General features: G+C 35.0%; 1 protein-coding gene across 10 annotated transcripts in view; it reads right to left on the bottom strand.

Moving 5' to 3' along the window:
- Positions 1-14,415, bottom strand: part of BCAS3 (BCAS3 microtubule associated cell migration factor) — a 664,948-nt gene that overhangs the window by 379,621 nt on the left and 270,912 nt on the right. For all 10 annotated transcript variants that reach the window (XM_032279300.1, XM_032279309.1, XM_032279301.1 and 7 more), the window contains exon 15: positions 12,588-12,852. In XM_032279300.1, coding sequence (XP_032135191.1) covers positions 12,588-12,852 — 265 coding nt within the window. The remainder of the gene's footprint in view (positions 1-12,587; positions 12,853-14,415) is intronic.

Consider the following 14,415-nt stretch of genomic DNA (forward strand, 5'->3'; position numbering starts at 1 on the left):
AAAATTTATATCTCTTAAAGATAAAAATATTGCACATATAAAATAAGAAAAGGGTGTGATGATAAAAGAAACGTTCAAAGAAAAGCATATTAAAAAGAGGTTGCAGAAATAAAAATGCAACAAGAACAGAAGATTTGTTGGGGATATTCTCATAAAGTTAAAAAAAAAATAGAAAATAGACAAGCAGTTAAGGGCTCAATGTAGGAGATACATTATTCAAGTAATAGGATTTCCAGGAAAGGGCAAAAAAAAAAAAACAACTAGCTGAGAAAAAAACTAAAGAGCTGAAAGAAGAAGCCTCCGGGGAATGACACCCGAGAGTGAGGAGGATAGGCCAAAATGTGCCTTCTTTCATTATAAAATTATATTTTTGACTTTTATAATAAATGCACGTATTTCTTTTATAAAAAATAAAATTATATTTAAAAGGTAAACAACAACAGTAAGTGTCCAACCAATGTTAACAGAAAAGAGATAACTATTAGCCCTTATAATACCTCAATTCCTCAAAAATGAAGTTTAATCATTCTGACATCATAAAGTATACAAGTCCTTGAATAGCAACACATAGAGAATTTAAAAAAAAAATTTTTAGCATAATGACCCCATGTACTCAAATGATATAACTAAAATATTTACCTCTATTCAATCACTGGCATTCACTGAGAGGAACTGGGTATCTGCATGTAGTACTCAGAAAGGACATTAATTGATAGTAATATATTTCCAAAGTCTAATTCTCTAAGAAGATGTTGAAGAATAAATCACAGAAAAACGTAATAAAAAGGAAGAGAGGCTATTCAAGATCTGATAAGACATTAACATCCCTAGTACCTCAGGTTCATGCCAGGGTTGCCTTGATTACAATTAGAAAAGTTGAGAAAACATTGCCCTCTAGAGGCATGTCTCATTAACCATTTAAAAATAAAACTACTTTGAAATCTGGAGTTTATGATTCGTCAATGTAAAAAATACATAGGAAAGGAAAAATATTTCCACAAGCAGTAAAAAGAAAAGAAGAAATTCTGGGTTAGCATCAAGGGATAACTACATTATCTGGCATTTACTTAAAGGCAAACTTTAAGAGAAAAGAAACATGATATATCCAAAATGAAATACACAAAAAGATAAAGTATCTAAATAGAGTTTATTTAGGTTTAAAATATTTTAAAATTAATTTTCATAGCACTAAATTTTAAAGTATAATTTATAGGCAATTAAATATCAGGTTTCCTTTAAAAGATATCCCACAGGCAATTTTATTTTCCTCAAAAACTATGCTATCTATACCTTTCTCTCAATTTTACTGAGAACCTAAAATTTCTCTTAAAAAAATATTTAGAAACAACAACTGTACAATCTTCATTTAATAGTTTCTTCCATTAATGATTCTCAAATGAAACCTTCTTGTTTTCAGGAAGGTATTATGAGGTCAATCTTTTTTATCCACTTTCCCTAACAAACTCATCTGCACTATCTTGAGAAAATAGTAAATGTCAAAACTAGCAAAACGTTATAGCAACATTTTTTAAAAAGATGATAGAAGAACTTGAGAAAACAAATTCACCATGAAAACCTTAAATTTGAAAATAACAAATGAGAAACAAAACTGCATTTGAGCTAAAACAATAAAGTACACATAATCAACAAAGACCCAGGTACTAAACCAAGATATCACCCCATAAGATTTTTTTTTCCCATTTAACATGTTTATACTATTTATATACTCTATGTCATATGAGGCATAAAATTTAAAGCAGAGCTACAGTGCACATGATTGATTTTTACTGGCAAAAATTAAAACATACACATGGAAACTTCAATCCACAAGTAAACAGTGATGTAGAAAGAAAAGTCAAGAAACATCACTTTATCATTGATTCTCTTAAGTAGGTGAAACTATGTAAGGCTGAAATATGCGGTTGTTTTGTATTTACAATTGTGATGTGGTCTATATCAAGAAAACTACTGATCAACAAAAGTTAAAATTATAATAAACCATCAAATGAAAGCTATAAACAGAGTCTCTGAGTGGTAAAAAGAATGCCTCATACAGATGCTTGTAAGAAAAGTGATACTTCCAGTTTTGTAAAAGCACTTTACTGAAATATGGAGGCTCCAAGTCCAAGAAATGAGAGGCTTTGTGCAAAGGTCTCCAAGTCTCATCAACTACTTCCATTTAGACAAAGCAGAATATAGAATTCAGATGCCAAAAGCTGTGACTCAAAGATGACCCTCCACTGAGGATGAACAAGTTAATAGGAAAGCAGACGCTTCCAGGAATTCCAGAAAACTGAAGAAGTGACTCCAAGATCTGTTTGTTAACTCAATGGGAATTGCAGGAAGAAAACAAATTCCTTAAAAGTCCCATGACACAACGAACTCTGTATTTTTGAACCTAAAATTGAAAACTAATTTGCAAAATAAAGAAATGGCAAAGCCTCAAGAATAGGTGTACTGATTTATAAAACCATATTTCCTGATTTATACCATTAAAATGAGCAAAAGCCAATTAAAATGATAAAACTACCCTCACTTTTGGTTTTATATTGGTGTCTCCCTTCATTTCATAAACAATGTAGCAACTCAACTTATGAATATTGAGGCCAGGATTGTTCTAAAAGCTTTAAAGAATAATTTCACAATTACTATATTTAATTTACATATTATTTAGTGAATTACTCATTTATCCTGTTTTCTGGATAAGAGGTACTGTACCAAAAATATAAAAAATGAATCATTTCTATAGACTCTCCCATTAACAGTAGTATCAATGATACTAATGATAGCAGCTACAATAATCCTCTACTGATATGTGCCAAACACTATTTAAAATGCTCTGATTCTCATGGTTACTCTATAAGATTGGCAATATTATTACTCCAATTTTACAGAAAGAAAAATGAGGTACAGAGAGAATAAATAATTTGTCTAAGGTTACAGAGTTAGGAAATCACGTAAGATAGATTCTATCACCAGGGAGTCTGATTCCAGGGCCTCCAATTTCCTCACCAAGGAAGCTTTAACTTAGTAATCAGTAGCATCAAAAACAACAAGTAGACTCAAAATAAGAAGAGCCATCTATAACAAACTCATAGCCAACATCATAAGGACAGAGAACTCTGAAATAAAGTTGCACTCCTACAACCACCTGATAATCTTCAACAATATTGACAAAAGTAAACAATGGGAAAAGGATATAACTATTCAATAAATGGTGTGGATAAACTGGTTAACTATATACATGCAGAAGAATTAAACTGGACCCCTGCCTCTCACCACATACAAAAATTAACGCAAGATGGATTAAAGACTTAAATGAAAGACCTGAAACTATAAAAATTGTAGAAGAAAACATAAGAAAAACTCTTCTAGACACTGGCTTGGGCAAAGAATTTATTACTAAGTCCTTAAAAGCAAATGCAACAAAAACAAAAATTGACAATTGGGACCTAATTAAACTAAAAAGTTTCTATCAACAGAGTAAACAGATAATCTACAGAATGGGAAAAAATACTACAAACTATGTAACTGAACAAAGGAATAATATCCAGAATCTAGAAGAAACTTAAATCAACAACAAAAAAAACCAAATGACCCCATTAAAAATGGGCAAACAACATGAACAGACACTTCTCAAAAGAAGACATACTAGTGGCCAATAAACATATTAAAATACTTATCACTAATCATCAGAGAGATGCAAATCAAAACTACAATGAGGTACTATCTCACGCCAATCACAATGGCTATTGGTAAAAAGTCAAAAAACAACAGATGTTGGTGAGGCTGCAGAGAAAATGGAATACTTATACACTGTTGTTGGGAATGTAAACTAGTTCAGTCCCTGAGGAAAGCAATTTTGAGATGCCACAGAGAACTAAAAATAGAATTATCATTTGACCCAGCCATCCTACTACTGGGTATATACCCAAAATAAAATAAATCATTCTAACAGAAAAACACAAGCACTTATATGTTCATCACAGTTCTATTCACAATAGCAAAGACTTGCAATCAACCAAGGTGCCCATCAATGGTGGATTAGATTTTTAAAATGTAGTACATATGTACTGTGGAATACTATGCAGCCATAAAAAGTAACAAAATCATGTCCTTTGCAGCAAAATAGATGCTACTGGAGGTCTTTATCCTAAGTGAATTAACATAGAAACAGAAAACCAAATATAACATGTTTTCATTTATAAGTGCGAGCTAAACATTGAGTGCATACAGACACAAAGATGGGAACAACAGACACTAGGGATTCAAAAGTGGGGAGAAAAAGGTGGAGGGGGGAGGTTGAAAAACTACCTATTGGGTACTATGTTCACTATTTGAGTGATGGAATCAGTAGAAGCCCAAACCTCAATATCATGCAATATACCCATGTAACAAACCTGTATATGTACTCCCTTATCTAAAATTAAAATAATAATAACGATAGGTAGAAAGTAGAAAACTATCAGTACAGATAAAGAGTATACAGAAGGAGCAAATACATGAAGTTCAACCTATTTTTAGAGGGAGAAAGCACGTTACAAGCCAGGCTTGAATGATGGGGTTGAATGTATACCTGAAGAAGTAGGGAGAAAGTAATTTGAGGTGTAGAAACATGGTATTGAAGTTGGAAAGCAAAGACATGTAATTAAATTTACTTAGGGCACAAATAACAATGGTAGATATGTTTTATTCATTCAATGAAAATTTACTAACTGGTGAAAGGAATGCCTATTCTCCTAGAGGAGTATTTCCTACCTTTGCCTTTCTCCTTAAAGCTCCAATACCTGCACCCATCCTCACTACCCATTTCCCTATGAAAAAGAAAGCAACATCCTCTGTCCCCTCTAATTTTCCTCATTTTCCTGCTTTCCCTTATATCAATGCTCCCTGAAAGACTTGTCAACACTGGCCTCTCTTCCTAGTCTTATTAAAATCCACTGGATTTTAATAAGGCACCTACCATCCCACCAAAAGGGTTCTTATCAAAGACAGACGTCTTTTACATGAGGGGTTCCCAACTCCCAGGCAATAGACTGGTACTGGTCTGTGGCTTGTAAGGAGCCAGGCTGCACAGCAGGAGGTGAGTGGTTGGCAAGCGAGCATTACCACCTAAGCTCACCTTCTGTCAGATCAGCGGCAGCATTAGATTCTCATCAGAGCACGAACCCTATTGTGAACTGCACATGCAAGGATCTAGGCTGCACACTCATGAGAATCTAACTAATGGCTGGTGATCTCAAATGGAATGGTTTCATCCCCAAAACCTCCCACCCCTCCCACACTGGCTTATGGAAAAACTCTTCCACAAAACTGGTCCTTGGTGCCAAAAAGGTTGGGGACCACAGTTCTATATTACTAATTTTAATAGTCTTCTGTCTTTTTCTCAGATCAATCAGTAGAATTCAACTCATTAATCATTCCTTTCTCTCTAAAAAAAATTAATTGACTTGGCCTCTAGGACTTTTCATAGTTTTCCTTTGTATGTCACTGGCTACTTAGTGTCAGAGGGCCCCAGGGCTCAGTCCTGGGACATGTCTTTTTTAAACTCACTAACCTACAAGGTGATCCCATCCCATTTTTGTTTCAGCTATTCATGTGTTACAAACATCTATCACTATATAAATGACTGATTTCCACAGGCCTCCAGACTCATAGCACCAACTACCTACTTAATATCAGTAGGAGGTCAAAGAGACATTTTACTAAACTTAACATGTCCAAAACTCCTGATCCTGTCGACATCCAAAACCTGCTTCATCCACAGCATTCCTCATTTCAATTGACAGCAACCCTATCGTTCTAGATGTTTAGGCTCAAAGTTTTACTAGTCATCTTGACTCATCTCTTCTTTCAGACTTGACATAAACTTACCAGAAATTCTGATGGCCATACCATAAAAAATATATCAAGAATCTAATGACTTCTCACAATCTTCACTATAAACAACTTACTCCAAACCTCATCTTTTCTTGCCTGAATTTTTGCAATACTCTCCTAACTTGTCTCAACTAAGTTTCCACTCATGTCCACATACAGACTGTGCGTTCTTAATATAGATCTCCACTCTAGTCCTGCCAAAACACAGTATTATCATGTCACTCTTATTCTCAACGCCCTCCAGAGCCTCCTCATCTCATGCTGAGTGAAAGGCCGACAATAATCTGCCCATGTTACCTCTCTGATATCATCACCTATTACGTACTTTAAACAGTGTGCTTCAGCCACATGGCCTCATCATACCTTGAACATTCCAGGCACACTCCCACTTCAGGATTTTACACTGGCTGTTCTACATTAATTTCTCTCTTAGTTCTATCAGATCTTTGCTCAAATGTTATCTCAGTGAGGCCTACGGGAAACATACTAATTTCAAATCACAATCCTCCCTAGGCATTCCCTAGTTCCCTTCCCTCATTTTTCTCAGTAGCTCCATGGAAACAAGGATATCCTTCTCTTTTGTTCAATGCTATATTCCTATAACACAGAACAGTGCCTGGACACTATAAACACTAATTAATGCTGATTAATGTTGTTGATCAAATGACGTCTTAGAGGTATTAATTTTTTTAAGTTGTTACTATGAATAAAAAGCTCTTCATTCTAACAAGTAATTATTTAAAGCTAGTTTTTTGTTTGTTTTTTTTTAGAACAACTTCTAAAGATGTTTTAAAACTCTGGTTTACAGATGTTTTAAAACTCTGGTTTAAAGCCTTAGAATCTGGTCAGGTGTGGTGGTTCACACCTGTAATCCCAACATGCTGGGAGGCCGAGGCAGGTGGATCACTTGAGGTCAGGAGTTTGAGACCAGCCTGGCCAACACGGCGAAACCCAGTCTCTACTAAAGATACAAAAATTAGGCCGGGCAAAGTGGCTCATGTCTGTAATCCTAGCACTTTGGGAGACTGAGGCAGGTGGATCACTTGAGATCAGGAGTTTGAGACCAGCCTGGCCAACATGGCGAAACCCAGTCTCTACTTAAAATACAAAAATTAGGCTGGGTGCAGTGGCTCATGTCTGTAATCCTAGCACTTTGGGAGGCCAAGGTGAGCAGATCACTTGAGCTCAGGAGTCTAAGACCAGCCTGGCCAACACAGTGAAACTCCATCTCCACTAAATATACAAAAATTAGCCAGGCATGGTGGCATGTGCCTGTAATACCAGCTACTCAGGAGACTGAGTCAGGAGAATCGCTTGAACCCAGGAGGCAGAGGTTGCAGTGAGCAGAGATTGTGCCACTGCACTCCAGCCTGGGAGACAGAGTGAGACTCCACCTCAAAAAAGAAAAAGAAAAAAAGAAACGAATCAGCCAGGCATGGTGATTTGTCCCAGCTACTCAGGAGGCTGAAGCAGGAGAATCACTTGAACCCAGGAGGTGGAGAATGCAGTGAGCCAAGATGGCGCCACTGCACTCCAGCCTGGGTGACAGAGCGAGACTCCATCTTAAATAAATAAAGCCTTAGAATCTATGTCAATTGCCAAGATATAAACACAAGCAACAAAAAGACTTTGTGCTCATGGAGGTCAATCTAACAGGAAGCCCAGACATATCAATGAATAACTTGCATATTATAATACAATAAAAGTATGCAGAGCATACCAATACCAAGGTTGACCCAAATGATACAAATCAAAAGAAGGCTTAAGAGAGGCAGTAATATTTTAGCTTGCTTAGTAGGCAAAGAGGCAATAATAATGTCAAATAGAGAAAAGCCACAAATAGTAAAGTTATCAAAAAATAAATACATGTGGCATATTCAGGGAGGGACACAGAAATCTAGGCATGGTTTAGACAAGAAGCTGGAAATAAGACAGGACATTCTCCAGCCTTCTAGGAGTATGGTGAGACACAAAGATCTTAAGCAGAAAACTGGCAGATCATATTTATGGTTAACAAAGGAAGTGCTTGTGATAGTAAAAAAAAAAAAAGTTAGAGATTACTGATATAGATGAGGGAAGAAATAATGATCAGGGATTCTTAACCATTTTTGTATCAAAGACTATTTGGACAGTCTGGGGAAGCCTGAGGAATGTTTCTCAGAAATACTTACAAAGCATGGAAAAAAGACACATAATTACAAAAGAAAATGAACTATATTGAAGTACAGCTATCAATATGTTAAAAATAAAGTGCTACAGTAATGTATGTAATCAACTAATACTAAAATATTATATAATAATTTTAAAGTAGTGATGAGTGAAAATATTTTGATATATTCAATAACGCAAGATACTTCAAAATATATATTTCATATGTAAAGTGATATACATACATCTGCATTTTCTATTGTATCACAAGCACTGTTAATATTATTTTCAAGTGTTTTCTATGTTCATAATAAAAAGGAAATGCTTACTTTTGGTTAAAGGATAGTGAATATAAAGATGTAAATTTTTTCCTATCCTGTTCATGGATCACAAGTTACGAACTCCTCTCCTTGCCTCCTGGCTTCTTTTTTTTTTTTTTTTTTTTAAAAAAAAAAAAAAAAACTCCTCAACTAGACTAAGTGAATGTTCATGCAACAAGATAGGAAATGGAAGAGATATTTATAAAGAATATATTTCAAATAAATAAACATCCTCTGGAAAGTTAAAAAAAAAAATTGGCAAATAGATAAAATAATCCTAACCTAAACTGGATTGGCTCCAAAGAGTAAAAAGGAAATACCCCTATATCAACTGTTATTGAACAGTTTCCTTTACTTGGCTAAAAAGAGCACAGACAAACAACGGTGATACCGCCAAAACATGATTCATTTTCAAGATGAATCCCTCCCTGTTCAATGGTTTACACTGTTTTTGACCAGCATCAGACTGTTTACCCACACAAACTGTAAATACATCATTTTTAGAACTAACCAACAACAATGCCCATATTGTTATAACATGTAAGATACAAAAAAAATGAAGAAAAATAACTATAGCTCTAATGTCTATGCTTCAAAAATGAGAAAAACTACACAGAGTAATAGAGGGAAATTCTGGAAATAAAATTTAACACATGTTATTTATCAGGAGGAATAGGCTGCCTGAAATTCCTTGCTTTCAAAAAGAAATCTTAGGTACAGCAGCACTGTCAAACAGTGTGGATTCTCCTCTCTGATATTTCTGCAAAAAAACATGAGGAGAGACATGAAAGCAACAAAGCTGAGAGAAAACAGTATATTTTGACTTTGAAATCTAGTATTACTCTTTAATTACTGTCCTTTTACAAATGACAAAATCATTAATTGGCACTTGCAACCTTCAACAAAAATATGCTAAAAAATATTTGTTCGTAGTCATTTAATATCTGTCTTTTCCCATGGAATAGAAGATATATGAGGGTAAGAATGACCATAATCTTTTGTGCACATTATGCTCAAAGCCTAGCATAAAACCTCTTATGTGGTTTGCTGAATAGAGCAGCAAGAATAAGAACAATAAAGAAGCTCAAGGGAATATTTTCTGAAGTCATATAAATGTAGGGACCACAAATACTTCTTTATTTACTAATACATCTGTGGTTTCTCTTATTGACCTTGCTGCCCCATGTGGACAGTGAATCTGTTTGCCAAAAGATTTTGGTGAAATTTTAAGTTAAGAGAAATATTTAACACAAAAAGAAAAGCCCCCAAAGAACCTATACTATACATCTAGAGAACACAATTTTAACAGGAACACCAAAAATGTAACTAGTTAAGTCTGAAATACAATGTCTTGCAAATAGCTGAAAATATCAACATCTCATAGCTTTCTAAAGTTTATTGTATAAAAATTCTAGGCCGGGCGCAGTGGCTCAAGCCTGTAATCCCAGCACTTTGGGAGGCCGAGGCAGGTAGATCACGAGGTCAAGAGATCGAGACCATCCTGGTCAACATGGTGAAACCCTGTCTCTACTAAAAATACAAAAAATTAGCTGGGCATGGTGGTGCGTGCCTGTAATCCCAGCTACTTAGGAGGCTGAGGCAGGAGAATTGCCTGAACCCAGGAGGCGGAGGTTGCGGTGAGCCGAGATTGCGCCATTGCACTCCAGCCTGGGTAACATGAGTGAAACTCCGTCTCAAAAAAAAAAAAAAAAAAATTCTTTCTAAAGACTTTTTTGATATATAAGTATTTTTTTCAATTTTTATTTTATGTTCAGGGGCACATGTGCAAGTTTGTTACATGGATAAACTGCATGCTACTGAGGTTTGGGGTACAAATGATCCTGTCACCCAGGTAGTGAGCACAGTACCCAACAGGTAGTTTTTCAACCCTCACCCCTCCCACTCTCCTCCCTCCAGGTGTCCCCAGTGTCTACTACTCCCATCTTTATGTTCAGGTATACTTAATGTTTAGCTCCCGATGACCTTTTGCATCTAGGACTGATTCTAAAAATTTTCAACCTTAAATATCATGGGTCACTAGCTAGTAAAATACACATGAATAACAACCATTCTCATTAAAAATAATAGAGCCAAAGCATAAAGTATGATCTCAGGAGAAAACAGAAGTCTCATTTTTTTGAGTTACAAAAGTCCCAAGGATAATATTTACCTATATTTTTTTCAGTCTATCTTAAAGTTTCCTACAGTATGTGTGTATATGTGCATACACACACACACACACACACATCTGGAATTCATCAGATATTACAAAAGAAATGTATAACGCCGTCAGTATAGAAGCTGAAACAAATTAGGATAGCTACATGCTCAAAAGAATTACAAAGAAGTACTCAAACAAATACATGTACACATGTATTCATAACAGCACTATTCACAATAACCAAAAGGTAGAGACAACCCAAAAGTATATCAGTGGATGAATGGATCAATTGCATTATATCCCTACAATGGAATATAATCTATCCACGAAAAGGAATTAAGTATTAATACATACTACAATGTGGATGAACCTCAAAAACATATATTAAATGAAACAAGGCATAAACAAAAGGTTATATATTCTATAATTGTATTTATATAAAATATACAGAACAAGTAAATTTAACAATCTACAACGCAGAGAGTGGTGTTTGCTAGGAGATTAGGGGAAAGAAGTATGAAAAGTAAGTGCTTAAAGAATATGTAGTTTCCTTTTGGAGTAAGGAAAATGTTTTGGAAACAGAGGTAGTGGTGGCACATTATAAATATACTGTCTCATTTACATGGTCAATATTATGTTATATGAATTTCAGATCAATTAATAAAATAACAATGACTTTCTGTGGTAACCACAATCTCTCTATATAAGATTCCCCAATCTTGAAAACCTAAAACGGTCACCTATCAAGGGAAATCTGCTCCAGAAAAAGTGATCTAATGTCAACGTTTTCTGTTGTTCTAATGAGAATGAAATGGTACAACCACTCCAGTGTTGTTTATCAAAGTTAAGTTTCACCTACTTATGATCAAGAATTTCCCCTCAAAAATTAGTATACATATTACCCCAAACCTGAAACCATTCAATGTATATCAGCAGTAGTAGAAAGGATAAATTAATAGAAGTACAATGGAATAGTGAGAGCTGTAAATAAATGAACTAAACCTACCTGCAACAACATAAATGAACCTCACAAATATAATGTTAAAGAAGCCAAAGATTTCAAAATACACATACTCTATATAAATTCATTTACATAAAATCAAAACAACACTGTTTAAGAATACTTTCTCAGGAGTAGAACTATTTTAAAAAGTAGGCTGGGCACAGTGGCTCACGCCTGTAATCCCATGATTTTGGGAGGCCAAGGAGGGTGGATCATGAGGTCAAGAAATCAAGACCATCCTGGCCAACATAGTAAAACCCTGTCTCTACTAAAATATAAAAATTAGCTGGACATGGTGGTGCATGCATGTAGTCCCAGCTACTTGGGAGGCTGAGGCAGGAGAATTGCTTGAACCTGGGAGGCAGAGGTTGCAGTGAGCCAAGATCATGCTACTGCACTCCAGCCTGGCACCTGGCGACAGAGACTCTGTCTCAAAAAAAAAAAAAAAAAAAAAACTAAAGAGGTGGTTACCATAAAAGTGAGATTTGTGGTTTAATGTTATGGAGAAGGTACATAAAAGAGAGATTCCAGTAATGTTCCATTTATTGATTGGGATGATGATAACAAAGCTATTTGCTCTATTTTTGTTTGTTTTTCCTGTGACATACGAGTAGAAATCCTACCAATCCCATTTTAAAATAAAAGGCAAATGCTGTTCTATCTAAAATACACATTACCCATGACCATTTCTTTCCAACAATGAATATTTCTTAATAAACTATAGTGTCCAGTTGAACATAGAATGTTCTGGAAGAGGTATGTTAAAAAAAAGGTTTAGTTCTCCGAAGTTATAACAATAGTTCCAAGTTTTACATTTCATAAATATGATACCAAATATTCATTATATATTGAAACAGGGAGTTAAAATAGCATGGTAAAGATCACCATTACTATACTGGCTCCAATTCATTAAATGATTTAATAATTAAATTATTAAACTAAAATTTAATAATTTCATATAAGCCTAAGATCTTCTTCTTACAGGAAGAGACTATAAAAAGTTTAGTTTTATCCTAGAACTGTAAAAATAAGAACAAAAGGAAGATTCAAGAGAACAGTGGAGACAGAAAATTACCATGCAAGGGTGACCCAGAAGGGCTGCTTGATAGACCTGGAACAGGGCTACAGCGACCTCCTTGCTTAGACGTCAGTTCTTGTTCAATCTCTTCCAGTCCAGCACTTTTCTGGAAACGGCTCATACGATTCACTACTCGTGGTGACATATGTGTACGAACACAAGGCTGGCCACCATAAGGGTTGATGGGGAAAACGTGGGAAGTACCACGGAGAGTACTGACCACAACCCAGCGACAGTCATGGCTGAAGCAGATGTCTTGTACCTAGAAATGAAATAAGAAAAGATACAAAAATGTCTCAAACTACTTGGATTTATCTAAGAGTTATCACACATCACCAAATATGAATGTAAGTGATTGCCTCATTACCAAATGTACCTAAGATGGGGTTATAAATTTAAAAAAATATTCTATAGGTGAGTTTCATATTGACAGTTGATCAAAACTCCATTAGGTAGAATGTTACTTCAATAGTCAGGGATGCAGGACCCTGAAGAGAGGTGAGATGCAAAGAAAGAAGATCTTAAAACACTCAATGCCCTTTGCCCCCAAACACACACACATAACTGATAACAACAACTCATGTATCTGCAGTGGCTGGCAAACTTTTTCTATTAGAGGCCATATGCCCTTGTAGAATGTAAAAGCTCTACTGTCTACTGCAATTACTCAACTCTACTCTTGGAATGTCAAAGCAGTCATAGAATATATGTAAAACGAACCATGAAAAAATCCTAAACCTGAACTTACCAGTAACAAGTAATGAAACTGAAGCTGTAATAAAAAGTCTCAAAAAGAAAAGCCCAGGACTAAAAGCTTCACCGCTTAATCTTAGATGTTTTACCCAATATCTAAAGAAGAACTAATAGCAATCATACTCCAACTATTGAAAAAAGTAGAGGAGGAAGGAATACATCCAACCGCATTCCACAAGGCTAGTATTACTGATAGCAAAACCAGATATACACATCAAAAAGAAAGAGAAAGCAAGAAAGAAAGAGACAGAGAGAAAGAGAAAAAGAAAGGAAAAGAAAAGAGAAAAGAAAACTAAACTACAGGCCAATATCCCAGGTGAGCAATGACACAAAAATTCTCAACAAAATACTAGTAAACCAAATCCAACAACACATTACAAAAATCTTTAGAATGACCAAGTGGAATTTATCCCAGGTAAGCAAGGATAGTTCAACAAAGTACACAAATCAATATGACACATAATATCAAGAGAATAATGAATAAAAACCATATAATCATTTCAACTGATGTTGGAAATATATTTGATAAAAATTCAACCTTACTTCATGATGAAAACTCTTAAAAAACTGAGTATAGGAGAAACATACCTCCACATAAGGAAAGCCATGTACAACAGACCCACAGCTAGTATTTTACTGAATGGGAAAAAACAGAAAGCCTTTCTGCTAATATTTGGAACAAGACAAGGATGGCTACTTTTATCACTGTCATTCAATAAAGTACTGGAAGTCCTAGCCAGAGCAATCAAATTGGAAAAGAAAAAGTCAAATGATCCTTGTTTGCAGATCATATAATCTGATATTCAGAAAAACCTAAATACTCTACCAAAAAACTACCAAAACTCATAAACAAATTTAGTAGGGTTGCAGGATACAAAATCAACATACAACAATCAGAAGCATTTCTACATGCCAACTGTGAAGAATATGAAAAAGAAATTTACAAAGTAATCCCACTTACAATAGCTAAAAATAAAATCAAATAATTAGCAATTAACCTAAGAAGGGAAAGATCTTTACAATGCAAACTATAAAACACTGATAAAAAGAAACTGAAGAGGACACAAGAAAA

The sequence above is a fragment of the Sapajus apella genome, unplaced genomic scaffold (assembly GCF_009761245.1).
Source record: "Sapajus apella isolate SASKATOON/1434 unplaced genomic scaffold, GSC_monkey_1.0 scaffold12, whole genome shotgun sequence".
NCBI classification, from domain to species: domain Eukaryota; kingdom Metazoa; phylum Chordata; class Mammalia; order Primates; family Cebidae; genus Sapajus; species Sapajus apella.